The 24,995-nt window shown below is 43.8% G+C and overlaps 3 protein-coding genes across 5 annotated transcripts in view; all 3 read left to right on the top strand.

Moving 5' to 3' along the window:
- ttyh2 (tweety family member 2) overlaps window positions 1–12,869 on the top strand; it is a 60,170-nt gene extending 47,301 nt beyond the window's left edge. Inside the window, 10 exon segments of the mRNA XM_056430744.1 lie at window positions 1,631–1,703; window positions 5,290–5,359; window positions 5,474–5,529; window positions 6,882–6,974; window positions 7,083–7,175; window positions 7,455–7,597; window positions 8,530–8,675; window positions 8,678–8,696; window positions 8,780–8,858; window positions 11,272–12,869. Coding sequence (XP_056286719.1) covers window positions 1,631–1,703; window positions 5,290–5,359; window positions 5,474–5,529; window positions 6,882–6,974; window positions 7,083–7,175; window positions 7,455–7,597; window positions 8,530–8,675; window positions 8,678–8,696; window positions 8,780–8,858; window positions 11,272–11,352 — 853 coding nt within the window. The 3' untranslated portion in view covers window positions 11,353–12,869.
- Window positions 1–24,995, top strand: part of rpl38 (ribosomal protein L38) — a 134,003-nt gene that overhangs the window by 50,327 nt on the left and 58,681 nt on the right. The gene's annotated exons all lie outside the window — the stretch shown is intronic.
- The window catches only part of kif19 (kinesin family member 19), a 48,886-nt gene continuing 47,834 nt past the window's right edge, over window positions 23,944–24,995 (top strand). For 2 of the 3 annotated variants that reach the window (XM_056430741.1, XM_056430739.1), the window contains exons 1-2: window positions 23,944–24,179; window positions 24,320–24,446. In XM_056430741.1, coding sequence (XP_056286716.1) covers window positions 24,408–24,446 — 39 coding nt within the window. In that variant the 5' untranslated portion in view covers window positions 23,944–24,179; window positions 24,320–24,407. Of the gene's footprint in view, window positions 24,180–24,249; window positions 24,447–24,995 lie in introns of those variants that run through there. The other variant, XM_056430740.1, reaches the window with a different exon arrangement.

Here is a 24,995-nt window from a genome sequence, read left to right as displayed (position 1 = left end):
TGATGTCATTTTCGGGGAGACTGTGAGGTCATCAGGACGGGATGTTGCTGTGAGGGAAACGTAATGGGATGCAGGCCAGCGGAATTGACCCCCACAAAAAGAAAATATGTAACCTCTGACTTCCTCTGCCGATGACGATGAGCTCACCGCTCCCGGTCCTCGGGGCTCACGCCGTTTCCTTTCAATAACAGAGAGCGTATGAAAATAGCTCCAGTTGCGTCACACATAACTACATGAACACAATTCCAGTCCACAATTCTAGTGTCCAGATTGTCCGCGCGTTAGTCACCTGTACTACAACGTGTTAACTCTTCCTCAGGTCTTTGAACAGATTCCTTCGTGGCTTGTACAAATGATTAAAGAGAACTTTTTCACGTATTTTGAATTTTTATCTTTCAACAATTTACAAGTCGTCCGGTCTCAGGAATCACGAGCGATTACTCTGCTGTTATCCAAACTCAACGTTTTCACAAATGCATCACATATTTCAGCACTTTGAAGCAGTTTTGGGTCGGAAAATCCCACGAACAGTGAATGAATTACAGGCTGATATAATTCAAAATGTATTGATGCCGCCTCACGATATCACCATTCATTTAACTTGGCTGTTGATGCTTTTGTATAGCACTGCACTATCTACATGAGAATCTTAAAGGATTTTACTCCTTCCCGTTGAATCCATCGACGGCCTTGCTGTGGCGAGACGCGTTTCATATCGGACTATTTTGTCTTTATTTCCGTGACAGTACCACCGCATATGTGTGACACGGCATATGTTGTCATGTGTTCTTATTTCTTGGCTTCTGCAGGTTTCTGTCTGCTGCTGTGGAATACAATGTAATGTCCTTTATGGTAATTTAGGACACCTAGCCTTATATAGTGGAATAATTTAACTGACGACATCAAAGAAAGTAAAAATCTGGTGCAATTTTTTTTTAAAGTTTAAAAACATGACTGGAGAAGTATAAAATTGACGGTATTGACACAGCATGAGAAGTAACGGATTATGGGCATAAATGCTTGAATTTCTGGTTTGTTTAGTTTTTAGTTTGTTTATTTTTATTTTTATATATAAGGCTCTTCGCAACAAGTTTTCAAGCAGTCATAGGTTAGACAGCTTCAGCCTTAACCCTTTCGGTCAGCCACATGTATCTTTCCGCTTTTTAAAAATTCCTGGTGTTTGTATATTTTGCTGATCTAAATAATGAAACTCATTCATTCGTAGTGTTTGTGAGGTGGTAATTGTGCCAATTTACCACTATCAAGAACTTGCGCTCATTTACTCACAGCAGGCGTTCATGTTCACGCTGGGCATTAAAATATGATAAATAAATAGATGTTGACGGGTCGGTCTTGTGTTTGCAACTCGTTTATGTTGCCCACCAAGTGGCCAACTTAACCCTGTTGTCGCATCTTTAAATGACAAACATGAAGTACTTTTTTTTAAATGATGTGATTCAAGAAATTAATACTGCTCCTCCCCCAAAACAAATTCCAATCCTCACTTTATTTGGAGTAACGACTTTACCAAGTCATCATGTCCAGGCGGTCGAGGCTTCATGTAAAATGCATTTAGCGATGTTGTCGCCGAGTTGCATCGTGACCTTGCCGTTGCTCTGTGCCCCTGCAGGATGATGGTGTTTGGAGTGCTGACGCTGGTCCTGAGCTGGACCTCTCTGGGAGCCGCCCTGGCCACTGCTGTGGTGAGCTGCTTTGCTCCCCCCCCCCCACGACTGGCGCGCGTACCCTAATATGAACTGATCAATCCTTGTCGTGCCTGACCGTGATGATGAAGTGCTTTAACTACACGCACATCGCACTTGAAAAATTTCTTTTAATGTGTGTGTGGGCGGGCGAGAGAGGAGTGATACATATGTGCTTATGTGTGTGTACCTGACCGTGTATATGGATCCCTTTTTTTAAACAGCGCGTGTCATTGCAGAAAGGATGTGAAACAGTCACTGACGGTGTACTGACGGTGTGTCCCCTTTTATACCAAATGAAAACAGGCGTGATGCAGTTGGTTGCATTCCCATCAAGCCTTTTCAACTAATTGTTGTGTATTTTTTTGGGGGGGGGGGCTTCTCAGTAAAATGCATTGTCAATGCAGTGTCATCAAAAAAGCCCGATCTTCTTCTGAACTTTAGTCTGAGGTTCGTCTTCCTGTCACCTCGTTACGGCTTTGATCTCTGCTTTCAAACGGCACACTGCTGAAAAGAGGCTGACAAAAGAACAAAAGCCCAAACACAAACCATCATTATACAAGCCTGAATAACCTGATTTATAGTCGAGGATTATGACAACAGGAATCAAATTGCAGCTTTTAAAGCCTATCATGTGAATCATTTCACTGTTTTGGTGCATTATCGTCCCCGAATGCCGACGACCTAGAGGGCAGGAATTAAGAGCTGTATGCAAAAACACTGAGATGAATTTGATAGAATATCGAATGGATGAACACTGATGTTTGACTCACCTGCCTCAGGCAAGTGTGATATTTTTCCCAGGTTTGTTGTTGGATGTTGTGTTTTGACTCGAGGCCGTAGAGGATTTAACGAGAGTGAATTGAAGTTGGAGGTAATGAGCATCGGGTGGAGAGCAGCAGGAGGCGCGATCAGTTGCAACGATCAGTCTCTGGCTTTATCTACTTTTTGCATTCGTCTCCTTTCCAAGTCTCCCCTCTCTGTGGTCAACGTGTTTCAATTCAATTCAGTTTATTTGTATAGCCCAATTTCACAAATTACAAATTTGTCTCGGAGTGCTTTACAATCTGTACACATAGACATCCCTGCCCCAAAACCTCACATCGGACCAGGAAAAACTCCCAAATAACCCTTCAGGGAGAAAAAAGGGAAGAAACCTTCAGGAGAGCAACAGAGGAGGATCCCTCTCCAGGATGGACAGATGCAATAGATGTCATGTGTACAGAAGGACAGATTTAGAGTTTAAATACATTCAATGAATATGACAGAGTGTATGAATAGTTCGTAGAAGGCATATTCCACGAGTTTCTGACCTGTGGTTGAAATCCTGGTGACACCAGCGCTGTGAAGCCAAGGCAGTCCAATATCCCGCAAGCATGCGTTGTTCAACAGGCTGCACAATACAGAACTACCAACATCAAAAGGGTTCTTTCTCTGGGTGATATGAATATTCACGGCAATAACATGGCAATCCCGCCATTAGTTACCGACGATAAAAACAAATAGTTTGAGCGTAACCCTTTAAGAGGCATCAGAGCATCCACTAGAGTGCTGCAGAAACGAGTCCCATGACCTGGAAGTTAATATTATTGTGCATCCGGTTCCCTCATTTCAAAGTAAATGTAGGCCTGAAATAATGTCTGTGGTTAACCAGAGCGAAAGAGATTTTCACATTTTGAATTTTCAATGTTTTACATAATGAGACTACAAAAAGTCCTCACACTACGTCACCTTGACAGCCTCGTTGTGTTAACACTCACTCCGTGGTGTCGTGAATTCATAGATTTACATTAATTTGTGAGGATTATTTTACAGAATAAACCGTGTAAATCACGTTTGTTTACCGAAGAGTTTATTTTCTGCAATAATCCCAAATCCAATGAAAAAAATCCTTCTGGGTTTTGGTCAAGTGAACCAGAGCGACGCTTCTGGGGTTGGCCTCCAAAACTGCAGCCCTGTATCATAATTTGGCCATTAGATGAATGTGAACAAATAGGAATGATTGCAGTGGAGGAAAGGTCAGAGCAACATCGATAGCCTCCTTTTACCGGACCAAAGTGTTTGCCGAGCCGAAATTGACCAAGCTTGATCGAAAATTGTTCAGTGGGCCATCAAAATAATTGGAAATGATCATCGTACCATCAAGTATCAGAACCATATTTCAGTTCAATTTCAAGCTTTGGAGATATTTGACTGGTTGTGGCCAGTTGTGGATGGAAGTCATCTCTCCGCGTGTGTCACAAACTCATGACCTTTACGTCGGCCTGTTACGTAACCCGTCTGTAACGCTTGTCTGAAGGCTGGATGCTTCATTTCCACTGGGCCTTGTTTTATGCTTTGAGAGCGAACACCTCAGTTCAAAAAGGCTTCATGATGCTCAGCGTCGATACAAACGGCTGTGAAAAAAAATATGTGCAACTCTCCACGTCTAATGGTGTCAGAACTGGTGTGTGAGCCTCAGTGGCCACTTAGCCATGGAATGGATCGATGCATAATGCATAATGCATGTTGCATGCGCCCCTTTACAGCTCTGTTAAAGACAGATCAGTCTCAGAGAATCACTGGTTTCTCTTTTTGAGAATTCAAAACAAACTTGTGTCTAAATTGCAGCGCTCTTTCCTTTATCCACTATTTCTAACAAACCAGCTTGAGTTTGAGAAGGATGACCTGAGCCCGGGGACAGCTAACATTCAGACGGTTCGGAGGAGAGTTCCTCACTTTTGTTATAATTCACCAAGTTGTTCTTGTTGGCGCCGTGCGGCGGAGTGAAAGTGACGAAGAGTGAAAGAGCTCCTGACAATAACCACCCCGGCCACAAACTGTTCACCCTTCTACCGTCAGGCAGGCGATACCGCAGTATCAAGTGCCGCACAAACAGACTGAGGGACAGCTTCTTCAGTCAGGCCATCAGGCTGACTGAACCCTCATTAACACTACACACAGAACATATTCTGTGAATATCTATGGCCATGGTGTATATTTTATTACATTGTTATATATATATATATATTGTATATATATATTGTATATATATATATATATATATATATAAAAAAAAAAGTGTATATTTTATTACATTGTTTTATATATATATATTGCCATGATGTATATTCTATTACATTGTTTTATATATATATTGTTAATACTTTCTTCTTTTTTTTGTGTGGATATTGTATATTATTATTCTTATTCTTTTTTTTTAGTCTGCTACTGCTGTCGGGTGTTTTGCACATAAGAATTTCACGAACCGATTATACTTGTATAAAAGGGGATGTGACAATAAAAACTTGAAACTTGAAACTTGAAACTTGAAACTTGAGTGACAGAATTTAAAAGTATTCCTGTCTCCACCTGTGAGAGTGGATTATATGAGCAGCGTGTTTTTCCTCTATATTCCCAATACGAATGTCAAAAATACTTTTATGAACTAATAATGCGAGGGAAAGAGTATTTTGCACTCTGATTCATTCCGCTGAAAAGTTCTTCATGAATTTCTATTTTCAACCTCCTTTTTTCTTCATTCTTTCATTCTTTTAAGCTGTTTTCTGCTCGGCGCCCTCTAACGTCTCCTCTTTATTTATTTCAGGGCACGAGTGACTTCTGCGTGTCTCCTGACAAGTTCCTCCTGAGCCAGACGAAGGGCGTCATCGGCTCGGGTGAGTTTCAGCGTGAATCATGTTGCGTTAATGGAGTTGTGCGTGAAGCTGTGACACTAACGGCACTTCAGGGAGAAGAAAAACTGACTGATGATGTGTTTGTGTTCTTCACAGATATTGTTCACTACTACCTTTACTGCAACCAGACCGTCTCCAACCCCTTCCAGCAGGTGGGAAACAGGAAGCTCCTCCTGAATGTTGGCAGATGAGGTCGCGTGAGGGTTCGGGTCACCGGCTCATAACACGGCTGCATGTTTAGGTTCAAACGGCTTGATGTAGTGGGAACATTTAACATTTTGGAGGCTGTAGTCGGTGAGCTCGGCCAGCATCGGAGTCGAGTCATTGGTATTTTTACTGAAAATGTATTTTCAGTAAAAGTACTAACAGCATTAATACCAATGTATTAATGTTTAATATCCAGCTCTATAGACTCGGATGGATTTCAACACCAGTTTAAAGAAGAGAAATGGACCAACCTTTATTTTGGGAAATAATATTAGTCTAAAATCATGAAAATTAACAATTTAATGATAAAATAAAGAATAACAATTGTATTTATATTAAATATATATATATGTATATATATACATATTCTATATTTATATTTTTACCTGGCCGAGAAAAAGCTGAAAGCCAAATCCGATGAGGAGACTGTGCTGCAGAGAGCCGTTTGACCACGGACATTCGTACAGATCCAGAGGAAAGAAACGTCAGATCATAGGAAAGCAATTACATTTATGAATAGTTGAAGTAATTGACCATATCCTGTTCCAATTTTTAACATTGTGCCACAGACCCGAGGGTTTCCAGGCTACTTTTGTTAGGTTGGGTGACTGTGAAGGATCAGTTCTACTTTGGGGAGGTGACAGACTAATTCATTTATGGTCACGTGTAATTTAAAAACTGGCCTTGAGCAGAAGGGTTTGTCTTTCAGGCTGGTTGCGATTATCCACTTAATATCTGGTACTGAATGTGAAGGCTTACTTTGCCCCCTGTTGGTGGGGACAGAAACCTACACCACCACGAAGACTTGCATGTTGTAATGTAGTTAAAAGGTATTTTATATGCATTCATTGCCCTACAAAGCCATTAAATGCAAATATATTTGGTCAAAATTGAGTGAAGACTAAATTGAGGATTTTAACGTACATATTCTTTGTCTCTCTGTTTTATATGTGCTTGTGTTTCATGTTGCACATACTGCTCCTTTATACATTAACTGTGGGAAATGTTTTGATTTTAATTAGTTTTTTTCGGGTTTTCTTCTTAGCGTTCACTCCGGCCCACGTCATCTATCTTGAGAGTTCCTTTTGAATAAACACACACATTAGATTACAGAAAGAAATGTGTGGAAGGACATGACGTCTGCATATTCTTTTACACGCAAGTGTGCCGCGTCTTTCGACGGCCTTGAGAACCTTTACTTCCACTGAGTCACCAGGACTCTTTATTGAAGACTTCCATTCAGGAGGATTTGCTCTTCACTTTGCGTGCGTTCAAACGCACCTTCCTGTTTTTGCAGCCTCTGACCATCTTCCGGAGGACTCTGACCACCATGCAGATCCAGATCCAGGGTCTGCTGCAGTTCGCTGTGCCTCTGTTCCCCACAGCTGAGGTATCGTCACAAACACACACACAACTAGCTATGACTTTAACGCTGGAGTTCAACAGAGTTTCCTCGTGTAAGTAAGGGACCCGAGTTTTTCTGGTGACCTCTCCACAGAGAGACCTCGTGGGCATCCAGCATTTGCTCAACTCCTCGGAGGCCAGTCTGCACCAGCTCACCGCCCTGTTGGACTGCAGGGGGCTCAACAAGGTTCGTTCACTGCATCCTCATTGGCATCACGGCAGCACAACTAGGTCAACGGGGGGGAGAGTAAGTGGCCACGCAGGATTTCAGCGGCGGAAATAATTTCAAATGTAATGAGAATAACTTGAGTGTGGTGCGTATGTGCCCCGTCACACCTGTGCAGTTCACATGATTTATGATCAAAAATCCCGCTGAAGCGCTTTTTCATCTTCTCTTCGTTTCGGTCCGCCTGCGCGAGCCGACCGTGTCCGCGTCGGCCCGCTCATGTTTGTTTGACCTCTTTAGGACTACCTGGACGCAATGGTGGGGGTGTGCTATGACGGGGTGGAGGGTGTACTCTACCTCTGCCTCTTCTCCACCCTGGCAGCCTGTGCCTTCACTGTCATGCTGTGTGCCATTCCCAGGGCGTGGAGACAAATCGCCTGCAGGTCAGTTCCTTCTCTGCTTCTCTGCCTGAGCGCCCTCGTTCCCTCAGCCGGGAGCCATTTATTTAAAGCTTCCCCTCCTGCATGCGCGAGGATTCAAGGATCGTCTATTGTCATCATGCGACACGGGGGTGTAGTCAGTAGTGGCCCATTTGAAATGCAAAAAATCGTATGACAAACATGTCAAAAGTTAATATTAATGTTCTATTAATCATGCTTGCATACTGCTTTGGGGCATGTAAACAGGAAGTATGATGTTGCCATGGATTCAGTGAGTTAGTTGTAGGTTGAACACGGTGGGTTACAACGATAGCCGAGTTCTTTGAAACTAGAGTTCTTCACATGTTCAGACAACTATCACAAGTTTACTTTCATACTGGAGAAAACTGAAAAACAAGAAGATGATTCTGGAGTAAAAGTAAAGGAGTGTCTTTTTTCCCGTGATTTCGAAGATAAATGTTTATTCAAACCTGTTATCGACAGCTGAGATACTACTCCTAATATTATTATTATTTCATTGATAAAACCAGAGTGTAAAAGTGCTTTCAAAGACAAAGACAGAGCAAAAGCAAGATACAAGGTTACGGTAAAAATTTTACACGCAGATGAAACGGTAAAAAAAGAGGAAAATTCAATGAATACAAATAGAAATGAAATGCGACGAAAAAAGCAATGGAAATATCCGTCATATCTGAAGTTCAGTTTTGACTGAGTAACTGAGTTATGACTAAGTGTTTTAAGTCCCTTAATTGTCTCCATGAGCTGTGTGTCACAGCCGCTGCTGCTGCTCACGACGTTGATTAGCAGCCAAATCAGCGGCCAAACGATAACAATTCCCTTTTAAAATTATTTTTAAGAACACCAGAATGCACCAGTGTGTTACCCTCACACCGTGTCCCTGCCTTCACCTCTGATCCCCCCCCCCCTTTTTTTAGGGAACGAGATTACGACGACATCGACGAGGAGGATCCATTCAACCCGCGGGTGCGGAGGATGGCCTCTCAGAACCCCAACATGCACAGCTTCTACAGCAGCAGCATGGGCAGCCAGAACAGCCTCCACCCGCCCGCCCCCGCCGTCTCCGCCCCGTGTCCGAGTACATGTGAGTGGACGGGTGTGACGCGCGGAGCAAACGTCCACATTTAGTAGTTTTCCTATGAGGACGCTTCTTTCGCTCTTTCTCAGGAACCAGGCGGCTCTGTTCGGGGGGAATCCGCGGCACGAGAACGTCCCGCTGATAGGACGAGGCTCTCCACCCCCCTCGGTGCGTTGGGTCCCAGGGGCCTTCCTATGATGTCACTTCCCTGTTACCTAACAGACAGAATAAGCCTTCAAAGCACAGGACTTTTTTTTTGTTAATGCTGATTCTTTTATTCATATTTTCACTCGGTGACTCATTTGCTCACTTAATTGTTAAGCCATAACCTTTCCTTGATTTCATCAACTTGTCTATAGACACAAATCATTTCTTGAAGGCATTTAACGAGATACCGTGCCTTCCTTCTGCCTCCGCCCTGCATAACTTACCAAGGAGAAGTAATGTGGTTAATATTTAATCATGAAGTGAACGTCATTTAGCCTTTCTCCGGCCAATTTCCCCAGAGGGAGTCATCCATAAACTCACCCACTGTTCACATAAAGCTTTTCTTCCTCGTTGAGTTAATTCGCCTCCGCTGTGCTACTTGTCTACCTCGCAGAGATAAAAATAGAAACAAACTGTCTTAAATTTTCATTGGGCAGATGCTCTTAATAACACGCAGTCCGAGCGTGTGATGAAATACAGCCGTCAAAATGCAGGTGTTCAGTCGACAGAAGTGTTTTGTATGAAACAACAATGAGGAGAGACAGTGTTGTGATCATCAGGTCTGAATTCACATTTTATTTTGGATAGATTGTACAGTATTTTTTTTTTTTTTTACATAGAGGTTTATATAACATGTAACAAAGAGCAATATATTTTCTACTTTGCATGTTGTGTATTCCCACAGTTTGTCGATGAAGAAAATGTGATTTTGTTCACTTAATGCCAGCAAGTAATGTTTAATGACCTTCTCCCTCATGACTTCAAATGTACAGCATCACGCAGTTGTCTGCAGCTAACCGCTTCTTTTATATATTTTGTGTTTGTCCGTTTGTCATGTGTATGTTTGTATCTTTCATTTCTATATTTCCTTTTCTGTTTTGTTTTTTTAACTCAACTTTTGGAGATATACTCTCAGCAGTATAGAAACCGAGTAAGTCTTTTTTTAACTCTTCCTCAGGGTTAACGCCCCACTCTTCCTCTGTTGCATCTCCGTCTTTTAACTCTCCTTCACCTCACTTCGTTTGGTTCCTGTGCGGTATTCCTGTTTGGCATGGCTTCTCAACTCACAACCTGTTGTCCTCATTCCAGAGCGTCTGTTTGGGTTAGTGAGGGTGTGTCTGCCCCTGGTGGCCACAGGGTGCTACTGTAGTTATGTCGCAGTGCATGCATTTCTCCTCCAGACATTCAATTATACAACTTGTACTGCCACCAGGTGTTCTGCACCAGTCGTAGTGTCCTTAATGTTTTTAATCTGGGTATTGACGGATTTAAAAAAAGAACGTCACAGTAACTGTTAATGTCAAAGGGATTGATTACTAATTAAACTCTTTTTTTTAAACGTAATTGGATGATTTGTTTGGACAAACTGTAGTCAGTTGTGTAGGCATGAGTTAAAGGAGTACTCCACAGCCGTGGGCTTGAAGGTGGCTCTTAAATGTTTGTGACGTGCTGGAAGATGACAACTGTGGTTAGACCCACGGCGGTTACGCAGGATTTCTGAAAGGCGACCCAGATGTTGTGTGAAAGTGTCTCAAAAGCATCCTCGGAAGACTTCGAAGACCACTCCTGCAGCATCAGCCGCCTCTCCGCCGTTGACCTTGTACAGAAGTAGCAGGGGCAAGCAAACAAGTCCAGAGGGGCATCCGTCACCAGGCAGGCGAAAGTTTTAAAAAAAGGAAAAAAGGGTAAACATTGGGAAGTACTCAGTGGGTCAACCAGGTATACGCTTATCCTTTATCCAGGAGCTGATGAGGAAATCTGGAGCATTTGTGCAGGTGTGTGTGGCGGTCAGGTGATGAAAGCTGGTGGAAGCACATCGGGAATAACTGCTGGAATAGCTGGATCTGAAATGGCAAAAAATATTCAAGGAATAGCTCGACTTTTTGGGAGAACTTTACTCTTTCTTGCCCTCAATTGATGCAAGATCCATACCGCTCTCAAATCCACATCACCCAAATGTGCCTTCTGCAAAGGATGGAGCTACGGCATACTTATAAGACTGGTATCGGGGGAAACGGCGAGCATGGCAATGTCCACAGTAACGTAATGTATTCGTTAAACACCTCCATGGTCTGGGTCGCCTCTTCAATCCATCGTAACCTCTGCATATAACCAAGCTGACGACACCCGCTGAGCCTCTCCTTACAGAGTCACCTTTCAATACTACGGGAGGAAAGAACTTGATACTCAAAAGATGGGTTTTCAGTGGACTATTCCTTTAAATCCCCATGGCATTAGATTATTATTTTTTATTAATTTTAGCTAGTTATTACGCTCTGCTTTTTAAACCTCACCCTCAGCTCACAAAAATCAGCTTGTAACATCCTTTGTGTGTGTGTGTGTGTGTCTGTGTGTTTACCATTTTCCTCCACAGTACTCACCCAGCATGCGCGCGACCTATCTGTCCATGACGGAGGAGCAGATTAGACACTTTGGGAACGACTTCCAAGCATAGACTTCTTTATCTGAACATGAAGATGGAAACGGCATCCCGCACAGGCGCTCTGCAGACAAACTCCCAGCACCGAGGCCACTCGCACCATCACCAAGGCCATTCCTAGCATCACGGAGGCCACTCCCAGCATCACAGAGGCCACTCCCAGCATCACAGAGGCCACTCCCAGCATCACAGAGGCCACTCCCAGCATCACAGAGGCCACTCCCAGCATCAGAGGCCACTCCCAACATCACGGAGGCCACTCCCAGCATCACAGAGGCCACTCCCAGTATCACTGAGGCCACTCCCAGCATTGCGCAGGGCACTCCCAACATCACTCAGGCCACTCCCAGCATCAAGGAGGCCACACCCAGCATCACGCAGGCCACTCCCAGCATCAAGGAGGCCATTCCCAACATCACGCAGGCCTCTCCCAGCATCATGACGGCGACTCCCAACATCAAGGAGTCCACTCCCAACATCACGGAGGCCACTCCCAGTATCAGGGAGGCCACTCCCAGCATCAGGGAGGCCACTCCCAGTATCAGGGAGGTCACTCCCAGCATCAGGGAGGCCACTCCCAGCTTACCGAGGGCAGCACATCTCATCAGTCCAGGACCCCAAAGCGTGTGCAGTGTCAGGACAGGGAAAGCATATCGGAGCTGTTCTCTGTGCTCATAAATGATTCATCGCTCTTGCGTGCCCAAAATAATTTGGGGGGGGGGGGGTTTTGAGGGAGGGTTTTACTTTGTCTTTATGTACCTGAGGATTCATTTCTCACTGCAGTAAAACATAGAAAAGTGTTCACTCTAAAGTGAGAACAAACCTGACGATTAAAAAACTATTCATCCCTTCCTTTTTTTCCATTCAGGTCTCCAAAGAGAAAAATGTGAACATGACAGTTGATGTTAACAAATTATTTCCTGTGTTTACGCTTCATCCTTGATATTTGTGAAGCACAAACTAGCACTGGCAACACACAGCGGGAGGTATTATTGAGTTATTTATTTACATTCACACATGGACATCGACTGCAAGTGAAGCTTTACGTTTCCAAATCTTGTATATAAATTGTACAATAACAGACAGTTGTCTCATTCTCATGTGGTTTAAACTGCCAATTTTATATATATTTACTTCTTCTAGTTTTGTGTGGCACATAGGATCAGTATTTTTTGTACTTTCTAAAGGGCCATTAATTCATCTTCTCTACATATCTAATCCCCCGCTAATACAAGACAGTTGTAGTGTGTCATAACTTGGGATGCTGTGCTGCTCTAACAAAGATTAATGAGAATAATCAGGTAATTGTTTTCAGAAAATCAAAACTATCCAAACAATACATGTTTGTATTGCCTATCCATATTTTTCTGTAGAGATTTACTATATGCAGTTCTGTTTAATTCGTTTTCGGTCCGTGTCATTTCAGTAAGCATGTTGCATTGTACAGGCACTGAGAATGGTGCTTAATTGTATGTGTGACCCCACAACTATGACGTGTAATTGTGAGTTGAATAAATCTGTTTTGGGAACAACTTAATGCTCAATTTGTTGTTGGGTGTTGATGTCTTTTGTGATCAACACAAACAAAGGGTCATCTGAAGTCTTAATGTAGCCAACATTGAAACTGTCTTTTATTCTTCCAGCAGATGTCAGCATAGAGTAGCAAAGAAGTGCAGCTCGGTGGAAACGGCATTAACTCCTTGTTGGAACTGCAAAGAGTATTCCGGCCTTATACCACGATATGTGGAGGTAAACTTCAGAAGATGAAACACAACATGTATATATGTTTGCATCTGCTTTGACAGAAGTATTAAGACAGTTTACATTAGTAAACAATAGTTATACTACAATGTACAACACTGTTCAAGTAAAAGTCATTCCTGCATTTAATAGTCTTAGTCAAGTAAACATACACTATTACAAATATAATTTGGTGTGGCCTGCTGCAACGCCGCACTGACTGTTATCCTGCGGGCTTAATATTATTATTAATCAGTACATTTTGGTTGAGCGTACAGCTCGCAGCGTTGCTCGCATATGCATAAAAAAATACATCAAAACGTGCGGCATGATTGGGAATCATGTGCATTTAAGTTGCGAAAAGATCCGCCTATCGTAATTCTCATAAAATCTCGAAAAACATCGGGAAATTCACAAAGCCAATGGGAAAAGAATGTAAAACGACTACGGGTCAGATTGCACTAAAAAGATGCGTCAAAATACATCAAAACGTGCGGACTGATCGGAATGGTCAAAAATGTTGCTTAACCCCCAAAACGCCAAAAAACAGCGAGAAATTGTTCCATTCATTTGAATGGGGTTCCGGAAGAGAAAACGCTAATCAACGCTAATCTTTGTTGCCACAGTGACTCGCCATACGTTACGATAGAGAAATAATTGTAACTTTAAAATTTTAACAAAAGGATGTAGTTTATTGGACATTTTTTCAGAACTAGCACAGTTTCCATGGAATATTTCTCAGAGTTTCTGAAGATATTCGGGCTGTTTCACAGTTTATAATGGGTATGTATGGCACGAAATCTTCAGCTCTAGAGAGGCAGAGCCAACTTCCAGAGTGAGAGGGAGCAACAGAAAGTCCTACAAAAATAAAACTTATTTTGCCACAAGTCTGCCAATGGTTTTTTTACACCATTTATGGATCAAAACGTAGGGAATCTTGTGCTCTTCCTCACATGTGTCGATGAAATCCACCATTTTTCTCACATTTGTCTGCAGGAGCCTTAAAGCCCCATGATGTAGTTTTTCCCTTTTAGCGCCCCCTTCAGTTTTTGAGGTATTTATCGTTTACTTCAGTGTCGTAAATACCCAGTTACGATAGATGCAGCCCGGTAGAAGCAATCCGGCGACTGTTTCTATTTTGGATTTATACCAACGGGCGGGATCACTAATACGAAGACTGCGCAGGAACACTGTGAACTGGGCCCAGCACCTACCGGACTAGGGTGAAGTAGCGCGGGGATTGAACGCGGCGCCGCCACTTTTCCGCCTGGTCTGTCAGCTGTTTGCCGGCTTTGGGGGGGAGGGGGGGCGCGTGCAGTCGTTTACTTTTGTTTTGGGGGACTGCAAAGACTTTGGGGACTGTCGATCCGGGATTATACTTCGTTTTGAGTGGGTTTGATTGTTTGTGGTGTATGTGTTCATTTTGGGGCTTGCAGATGCATTGAATTTGATTTAATATAATAACATTTGGGTTTCCATATCGACTGTGTTTTTCTTTTCACGACCATTTGAGCAGAGAGAGTTAACACCAGAATCTTTAGATCCGCCATTCCTTTTTTTTAGCGTATTGTACCTTTTCTCCTTGATTGAGTTGCTAAGGCGAATTGTTACAACATGTAAAGAATGACAACATTTAGTTTAGATGAAATACCGATGCGTTTTCAGCCTATACGTTGTTTTCTAAATGTTTGATCCACTATTGTCCCTGTGCCCAAGAATGCTTCTCCAGCATGTATGAATGACTACCGACGGTGGCCCTCACCTCGGTGGTCATGAAATGCTGAGAGGCTGATAAAGGACTACATCTGCGCCTTCCTCCCTTCCTCCATGGACCCGCTGCAGTTTGCTTATCGCCCAAACAGATCCACGGATGATGCTGTCTCCCCGGTACTGCACACCACACCTCTCATCTGGACAGCCAGAGGGGGCTATGTGAGACTACTGTTCATTGATTATAGTTCAGCTTTCAACACCATAGTCCCTCCAGACTGGCGGCAAGCTGATTGAGCTGGGACTGAACACCCCTGTGTGCTTGGATCCTGGACTTCCTGACCGCCAGGCCACAGGTGGTCAGGGTGGGCAGACACACCTCAAATCCCTCACCCTGAACACAGGATCCCCCAGGGTTGCGTCCTCAGCCCCTACTGTACTCCTGTACACACATGACTGTGTGGCCAGGTTCAGCTCAACACCATCATCAAGTTTGCGGATGACACAGTGGTGGTGGGCCTGATCTCCGACAACCGAGAAGGCCTACCTGGAGGAAGTTGCTGATCTGTCACTCTGGTGCCAGGACAACAGCCTCAACATGAATGTCACCAAAACTAAGGAGCTGATTGTGGACTTTAGGAGGTACAACAACAGAGGACGTACTCACCACTGGGGATTAACGGGACTACTGTGGAGAGGGTGAGCGGTATAAATACCTGGGAGTCCACATCACCGAGGATCTGACATGGTCAACAAACACAGACACTCTGGTGAGAAAGGCAAGGCAGCGCCTCTACCACCTCAGGCAGCTGAGGAAATTTAAAGTTTCCCAGAGGATCCTTCAGTCCTTCTACTCTGGAGCTGTAGAGAGCGTCCTGACAGGAAGCATCACAGCCTGGTTTGGCAACTGCTCCGCTCAGGACAGGAAGGCTCTGCAGAGAGTAGTGCGTTCGGCTGAACGCACTATTGGAACTACACTCCCACCCTGCAGGACTTGTACACCAGGAGGTGCAGAACCAGAGCCGGCAGGATCATGAAGGATCCTCACCACCCCAACAACAGACTGTTTCAGCTGCTGCGGTCAGGCAGGCGCCTCGTAGTCACGCTGCAAGAACAGAGAGACTGAGACGGAGTTTCTTTCCTCAGGCCATCAGGATTGTGAATCCGACCTCACCAGGACCCCCATAGACCCACACAACTGCCCCTCTTAGGCACACACACACACACACACACACACACTTACTGTAAATATTGTGTTGTTTTTTATTTGTAAATAGTGTGTACTTGTTGCCCTTGCACATTCCTGCTGAGCATTGCCACTTTCATTTCACTGCACACCCTGTGTGTGTATGTGACAAATAAAACATCTTGAATCTTGAATCTTGAATCTTCGTTTGGTTCCTGTGCGGTATTCCTGTTTGGCATGGCTTCTCAACTCACAACCTGTTGTCCTCATTCTAGAGCGTCTGTTTGGGTTAGTGAGGGTGTGTCTGCCCCTGGTGGCCACAGGGTGCTACTGTAGTTATGTCCCAGTGCATGCATTTCTCCTCCAGACATTCAATTATACATCTTGTACTGCCACCAGGTGTTCTGCACCAGTCGTAGTGTCCTTAATGTTTTTAATCTGGGTATTGACGGATTTAAAAAAAGAACGTCACAGTAACTGTTAATGTCAAAGGGATTGATTACTAATTAAACTCTTTTTTTTAAACGTAATTGGATGATTTGTTTGGACAAACTGTAGTCAGTTGTGTAGGCATGAGTTAAAGGAGTACTCCACAGCCGTGGGCTTGAAGGTGGCTCTTAAATGTTTGTGACGTGCTGGAAGATGACAACTGTGGTTAGACCCACGGCGGTTACGCAGGATTTCTGAAAGGCGACCCAGATGTTGTGTGAAAGTGTCTCAAAAGCATCCTCGGAAGACTTCGAAGACCACTCCTGCAGCATCAGCCGCCTCTCCGCCGTTGACCTTGTACAGAAGTAGCAGGGGCAAAAAACTGCTGGAAACAGAGTCAGAGAGGGGCATCCGTCACCAGGCAGACGGTTTTAAAAAAAGGGTAGGCTTGTTAGGAAGTACTCGGTGGGTCAGCCAAAAGACACGCTTATCCTTTATCCAGGAGCTGATGAAGTCTGGAGCATTTGTGCAGGTGTGTGTGGCGGTCAGGTGATGGCCTGGTGGGAAACACATCAAGGAATAACTGCTGGGACACTAGCTGGATCTGAAATGTGAAAATATTCAAGGAATAGCTTCGACTTTGGGAAAACTTTCATCTTTCTTGCCCTCAATTGATGCCAAGATCCATACCCGCTCTCAAATCCACATCTTAATCTTACGCTTCTACAAAGGGATGAACTACGGCATACTTATAAGACTGGTGTATAAAGAGCGGCGAGCGCTTGGCAATGTCCACAGTAACGTAATGTATTCGTTAAACACCTCCATGGTCTGGGTGCGTACTCTTCAATCCCATACGTAACCTCTGCATATAGCCAAGCTGGCTGACACCCGTCGTTGGGCCTCTCCTTGGAGTCACCCCTTTCAATACTACGGGAGGAAAAGAACTTGGATACTCAAAAGATGGGTTTTCAATGGACTAATTCCTTTAAATCCCCATGGCATTAGATTATTATTTTATTAATTTTAGCTAGTTATTACGCTCTGTTTTAAGCTCACCTCAGCTCACCGTCAGCAACAACATCAACACGGCAGCCAATGTGTGTGTGTGTGTTTACCATTTTCCTCCACAGTACTCACACACCCAGCATGGCGACCTATCTGTCCATGGAGGAGCAGATTAGACGCACAGGGCGGCTTCCCAGGCATGGGCAACCTTTATCTGAACATGAAGATGGAAGCGGCATCCCGCACAGGCGCTCTGCAGACAAACTCCCAGCACCGGGGCCACCTCGCACCATCATAAAGCCATTCCCCTAGCATCACGGAGGCCCTCCCAGCATCACAGAGGCCACTCCCAGCATCACAGAGGCCACTCCAGCATCACAGAGGCCACCTCCCACAGCATCTGACCCTCCCAGCATCAGAGCCCACTCCCAAACATCACTGAGCCCTCCCAGCATCACAGAGCCACTCCCAGTATCACTGAGGCCACTCCCAGCATTATAGGCACTCCCAACATCCTCAGGCCACTCCAGACATCAAGGAGGCCACAGCATCACTGAGCCACTCCCAGCATCAGGAAGCCATTCCCAACATCAGGCCTCTCCCAGCATCATGGCTGACTCCCAGCATCAAAGTCCACTCTAGCTTATCACGGGACCTCCCAGTATCAGGAGGCCTCCCAGCATCAGGGGAGGCCACTCCAGTATCAGGAGGTCACTCCAACTCAGGAGGCCAGGCTCCCAGCTGCGAGGCAGCATCTCATCAGTCCAGGACCCCCAAAGCGTGTGCAGTGTCAGGACAGGGAAAGCATGTCGGAGCTGTTCTCTGTGCTCATAAATGATTCATCGCTCTTGCGTGCCCAAAATAATTTGAACAGGGGTTTGAGGAGGTTACTTTGTCTTTATGTACCTGTGATTCATTTCTCCTGCAGTAAAACATAGAAAAGTGTTCACTCACTAAAGAGGTGAGAACAAACGCAATGATTAGGCTTCAGCTTCATCCCTTCCTTTTTCCATTCAGGTCTCAAGGAGAAAAATGTGAACATGACAGTTGATGTTAACAAATTATTTCCTGTGTTGCTTCATCCTTGATATTTGTGAAGCACAAACTAGCACTAACGCTTGCAGTGACGGGAGGGTATTGTCAGAGTTATTTGTTGCATTCACACATGGACGACCGACTGCAGAAAGTGAGCGCTACGTTTCAAATCTTGTATATAAATTGTACAATAACAGACAATTCTCTCATTCTCATGTGGTTTAAACTGTAATTTATATATATTTACTTCTTCACTAGTTTTGTGCTTTTATAGGATCAATATTTTTTGTACTTTCTAAAGACCATTAATTCATCTTCTCTATATCTAATCCCCCGCTAATACCAAACGGTTGTGGTGTCATAACTTGGGATGCTGTGCTGCTGCTCTAACAAGATTAATGAGAATAATCGGGTAATTGTTTTCAGAAAATCAAACTATCCAAACAATACATGTTTGTATTTTCTATCCATATTACTGCAACAGAGATTTACTATATACAGTTCTGTTTAGTGGTTTTCGGTCCGTTGTCATTTCCATTAAGCATATTTGCATTGTACAGGCACTGAGAATGGTGTAATTGTATGTGACCCACAACTATGGCGTGTGGTTGTGAGTTGAATAAATACTGTTTTGAGAACAACAGCTGCTCCAAATTTATTTGGCGGTGTTGATGTCTTTTGTGATCCAACACAAACAAGGTCATCTAGAGTCTTAATGTAGCCAACATTGAAACTGTCTTTTTATTCTTCCAGCAGTGCTCAGCATAGGATAGCAAGAAGTGCAGCTCAGTGGGAGGCAGCATTAACTCCTTGTTGGAGCTGCAAGAGTATTGACCCCTTATACCTACGATATGTGGGTAAACTTCAGATGAGGCACAACATGTATATGTTTGCATCTGTGACAAATATTAAGACAGTTTACATGATAAACATGGTTATACCCACAATGTATACTGTTCAAGTAAAGAAATCATTCCTGCATTTAATAGTCTTAGTCAAGTAAACATACACTATTACAAATATAATTTGGTTGTGGCCTGCTGCAACGCACTGACTGTTGATCCTGGGCTTATGTGTGTGTCGGTGCATTTTGGTTGAGCGTACGGCTCACCAGCGTTGCTCGCATATGCATAAAAATACATCAAAACGTGCGGCGCGGTTGGGGAATCATGTGCGTTTCAGAAGTTCGCGAAAGATCCGCCCTACTCCGTAATTCTCATAAAATCTCCCGAAAAACGCCGGAAATTCCCCTGCAAAGCCAATAGAAGAATGCTAAAACGACTGGGGTTCAGATTGCATAAAATTCGTCAAAGCCGACATCAAAACGTGCGGACTGATCGGAATGTGGTCCGAAAATGTTGCTTAATCCCAAAACGCCAAAAAACAGAAATTGTTCCATTCATTTTGAATGGGGTTCGGAAGAAAACGCTAATCAGCGCTAATCTTTATTTACCACAGTGACCTAGCATATATTCACGATAGAAATAGTGCGCTTCAAATTTAACAAAAGGATGTAGTTTATTGGACATTTTTCAGAATAGCACAGTTTCCATGGAATATTTCTCAGAGTTTCTGAAGATGTCGGACTGTTTACTCACAGTTTATAATGGGTGTGTATGTACGAAATCTTCAGCTCTGAGAGGCAGAGCCAACTTCAGGTAAGGAGAGGGCAACAGAGAAGTCACACAAAAATAAAACTTGTTTTGCCACAAGTCTGCCAATGGTTTTTACACCATTTTATGGATCAAACGTAGGAATCTTGTGTACTCACTATGTCGATGAAATCCATTTTCTCATTTGTCTGCAGGAGCCTTAGCCCGACTGTGCAGTTTTTCCTTTTAACAGCGCCCCTTCAGTTTTGAGGTATTTATCAACACTTCAGTGTCATAAATACTGCAGATTCTGGAGATGCAGCCAGTGCAAGCAATCCGGCGACTGTTTCTATTTTGGATTTATATAGCAGGCCGGGATCAACTGTCACGAAGACTGCGCAGGAACACTGAACTGGGCCTTCTCTGGACTAGGGTGAAGTAAGCGCGGGGATTGAACAACGGCGCCTGCTTGCATTTCCGCCTGGTCTGTCAGCTGTTTGCTGCGGCTTTTGGGGGAGAGGGTGTGCGCGTGCAGTCGTTTACTTTTGTTTGGGGAACTGCAAGACTTTGGGGACTGTAGGATCACGAGTTATAGCCGTTTTGTGAGTGGGTTTGATTCTGTTTTGTGGTGTAGTGTGTTCATTTTGGGGGCTTGCCAGATACATTGAATTTGATTTAATATAATAACATTTGGGTTTCGCACATGTCGACTGTGTTTTCTTTTACGACCATTTGAACTTGAGAGAGTGCTTGCAAGTCGCGAATCCGCCCATTCATTTTTTTTTGCGTATTGCCTTTTCTCATGAGTTAGTTGCTAAGGCGGTGTTAACATAACCAAAGAATAACAACATTTGGATTTAGATGAAATACCGATCGCGTTTCCTTCCTGCTCGTTGTTTTCTAAATGTTTGGATATGGAGTACATGTGATGAATACAATGTGTGACAGACACCAAGCATAAAAGCTGCCACTTATACTGGCTACTTGGCGTGAATGGCACCTATACTGACGTGCGTAATCACGCAGAAGCAGGTCAGTATCGCCCGGGCGGGCGGCTCAGAGATCTACATAGCGGAGTTATTTCCCCAGACCCCCCGATGGCCGGTAGAACGCCAATCGCCATATTAAAAGTCATTGTAGCGGCACAATTTTTTTCAAGCTGTTATTTTAAGGTACAATTGTTACATCATGTTACTTTAAAGCCAGGATTTTACCTTCTCAAAAGAAAATGCGGGGAAGGAAGGATTTGGAGGGAAGATGGGAAGTGACAGGACATGTGCTAATCCGTGGTTTTTGGACTGCTTGCTTATTTGGGAGGGGGGTAAACTTGGTGAAAGCGGGGAAGTGGCTGATCTTTCCCAACTTGGTCATGTCTTCATGTTTGAGTTTCCCATTAGCTACCTGGGAGTCATTGAAGTCTTGGATCTGAATTGCTTCTTTTCTGCTTCTTTTGGTCTTCAATTGCCTTTTCTCCCAGAATGACCTGTCGGCATCTTTCTGAGCCTGAAGCCAGGCGCAGTGGCTGACTCGGCCTCTTCCTCTGCTCTCTCTCTGGATCATCTTCAACCTGTGGTCAGTGGACTAAAAGAGCTTCAACATTCTTCCTCAGCCTTTTCCTTCTATTTAGCACTATAGTAGGCCCGTCTCTTTGTGAAACGTTGTCAGTGTTCTACTCATCCCCCTCTCAGCTGTAGCAACAGGTTCCTTCTTCAGGACACCAGCTTTTCTTTAAGCAGTATGTATGAAGGCATTACCAAACCTGCTGCACCTGACTTTTGCGTCAGCTTTTCTTTGAAGGAGTTTCCCTTCCATTTCAACGCAAGCAAGTTTGGTTCGCTCTTTCTCTGTCCTAAGTATCTCATGAACCTCTCTGCTTAGAATTCATTCACGGAATATCCTCAAGACTTCTTTTCTTGTTCACCCAGCTAATAAAGGATTTGTTATCTCCTGCTGTCTTTGTTCCAGTGCGTGAAGGCCATCAGGTGTTTCAACATTTCCATATATTTCTTGCTCTGCCGTTTCTCTTGGGCTTGTGTATTTTCTTTCATTTGCAAGCAAGAGAACATGGCGCGAAAGGACTTCACAACAGAGGAAGCAGCTGCAGCGATGAGCAACTCGGAAGACGACGGAGCTTCAGAGCGATGAGGAACACGCAGCCAGAAGAGATCCACTTGGACACGGGTAAGTGTCTTTACTAAACTTTACGTGTCCGTTACGTGTATGTTACCTGTCAGTTTTACGGTCTCCGTTACATGTGCGCGGTGCTGACTAGTGATGTATGTTTTACTGAGAGGATTCATCAGCCCCTGCAGTGCAGCATGCAGCCCCGTGCACCTGCAGCTCCACCTGCCCGGCCAGCAAAGAGGTCTTGTGCCCTGGAGGACCACCAGCCAGCATGACATGTCATTATGTCATTAGAGTGAAGCCATATTGTAAATAGTCTGTGTGAATAGTTGTTTTCTGTTTTCTATTTTTCAACATGTATATTATGTAGAATCTTTAAATTGTTTTAATTTATAATACATATTTATAAAATATGTAATGGTCATTTTTCATTTGCACACACCCTATGAAGCTTCATCTGCAGTATAAAGTCATTTATCAGTCCCATTTTGGTGAATGGTGTGACAGACCACATTATTTCTACTCAAAAAATGATAATCCAAAATTTGGTTTTAGACATTTATTTACATGTATCTAGCATTATATTTATATATTTCCCCACTTTCTTTTGTGAACCCTGACCTTTTGGTAAACCAATTCCAAACACCAAAACAGTTTGTCTTTGTGGTAAGGTTGGTTTTCACAAGAAATATGAAGAATTAAAAAAAATGTAACTTCAATTTTCAGCTTTAGCTTTAGACTCCAGAGGGTTATCAAGTCGGTAGCCTTGTGGACTCAACAAAAAAAATGTGTTTAAAGAAAGTAATTGGGCTCTATTTGTAAACTATGTTCTGTGACACTGTGATGTTACTCGTGTAATGATAGGTGTTCACTAGCTTTAACTCCATGTTAAGCCTAGCAACTGTCTTCCCTTTGAAGTGGTCACTATGGCAACTTCTGATGTTTGTAGCTCACAGGTGTTCTCATTAGTGCAGTTTGACAGCAAATGATATTCTCATTCTGTCGTAGGCTATGGGTCATGACTGCGGAGAAGAGATAGAGAAATGGGGGGTGTCTGTGTCTACACACACGGGAAGGAAGGAAGCGAAGAATCGAGCAGAGATGCAAGTAAGAGGAAAAGCTAGGCAAGAAAGGAAGGACCTCTCCACCCCATCCCTCCCCTACGCACTTAGGCAGGCGCAGACTGACCTCATTAACATATTTCACTCCTGGTAATGTTATATATAAATTAATTACCTCTCGGTACACCATCTACATTTCTTGCAAAATGTTCTAGTTCTCTATACTACTCTTGTTTTTCGGCACTTAAGATACCAGAAAGGTAATCGTTATAACATAAAATATAAATACAAGTATATCAATATTATATATATATATAATAAACATAAACATTTTAATATATGCTTTACACTAACATTACCTTGTTACTATAATAATATATCATATTTTTTTAAAAGTATGCTGTAAAATAAATGTAGCGTCCTGTAACAATGTTGCGCTGTTTTCCTCCAAAATGTACTGGTTGCATAAAATAGTAAAGTAACAAATGTATTAAAGTACATTACTTGAGTAAATGTAATTAAATTCCACCACTGTGCATTTAAGACACAACATTAATAGTGTTATTGTAAAATCCAGAGTTTAATTGTATAATAGGAAGTAGTTGTTTCACGAGTTTAACTCTGGTTGGTGTTCCGCGGAATCTCCAAGGACAACGGCGTACAGGCGCGCGCACACTATCTCACACACACGCACGCACACTCCCGCGCGCACACATAGCAACCCGCAGCAGCGGGGCAGCGGAGAGGAGCGAGGAGGACAGACCGACGGAGGGACGGACCGACGGGGACGTGACTAGCAGGTGGGCAGCAGCCGTTGCATCGCCGTCTCCTCCGCGGCTCAGCCGCCTGGTACATGAACCCGCGCGCGTGGGAACGAGGAGTCTGACCGTCGACGCACTTTTAAGACAGACGAAGAGAGGAAGGAGCGAAGGAAGGAGGCGAGGGAGGAGACACAAGGTGAGCTGGGGGGGGGACTGAGAGTAACAGGTGGTGAAGTGAGAGCGACGCGTCGCGGCTGTTGTCAGAGTCCATTAAAGCGAGTTATTGGTTGAGGCAGGTGTGCTTTTTATGTTTAATTTGTGTATTCCTCCTCTCAGGAGTTGACATGCAGGTACCGACAGCGAGGAGGAGGAGGGTCCAGTGTCCCGCGTGCTGGTGACTGTCTTCAGCCTTCACCCGGTGGCCATGAAGGACACGGGGGAGTCAAAGGAGCACCAACTAACGGTGAGTTCACACTCCGCCGTGTCGTCTCCCATGTCGCTCTTTAACTCGCGGAGTGTTATCCTTTAGGTGAGACGACAGTTGTGGGCTTTGCACGAGTGTGAGTCTGCTGTCAGCGGCCAAGAACCGTGAACTTTATGGCCATGTGTACAGAAAACGAGCCCAGAAATGTGCTGATGTCCGTGAACGCCTCATTATCAACAATCTAGATGCAACCCAATACATTTGGGCCATACCGTTTGCTCACGTAATGCCCGTAAGGTCCAGGCTTGTTTCTGGTTGACACGGTTTGTAAATGTTCTTATTGAGGTAATAGTTATATTTCTTTAAGAAGTGAGTCTCATTGTTTCAATTGTTATTTTTTTCTATTTTTTAAACATTCTTTAGGCCAAGTGATCAGTCAAGTGATCAACAAAATATTTAGTGGAATTATAGATAATGAAAGTAAAGACAAGACGTAAAAAAACAAAAAACAGGTAATACTCACAAAATGAAGCCTGACTGTTCACTCTGTTCTCAACAGTCTTGTTTTGTTTTCACCCTGCTCAATAT

The sequence above is a fragment of the Pseudoliparis swirei genome, chromosome 13, assembly GCF_029220125.1.
Source record: "Pseudoliparis swirei isolate HS2019 ecotype Mariana Trench chromosome 13, NWPU_hadal_v1, whole genome shotgun sequence".
Lineage (NCBI taxonomy): Eukaryota > Metazoa > Chordata > Actinopteri > Perciformes > Liparidae > Pseudoliparis > Pseudoliparis swirei.
The sequence above is the reverse complement of the archived record's forward strand: the minus strand, read 5'-3'. Positions and strand labels throughout refer to the sequence as shown.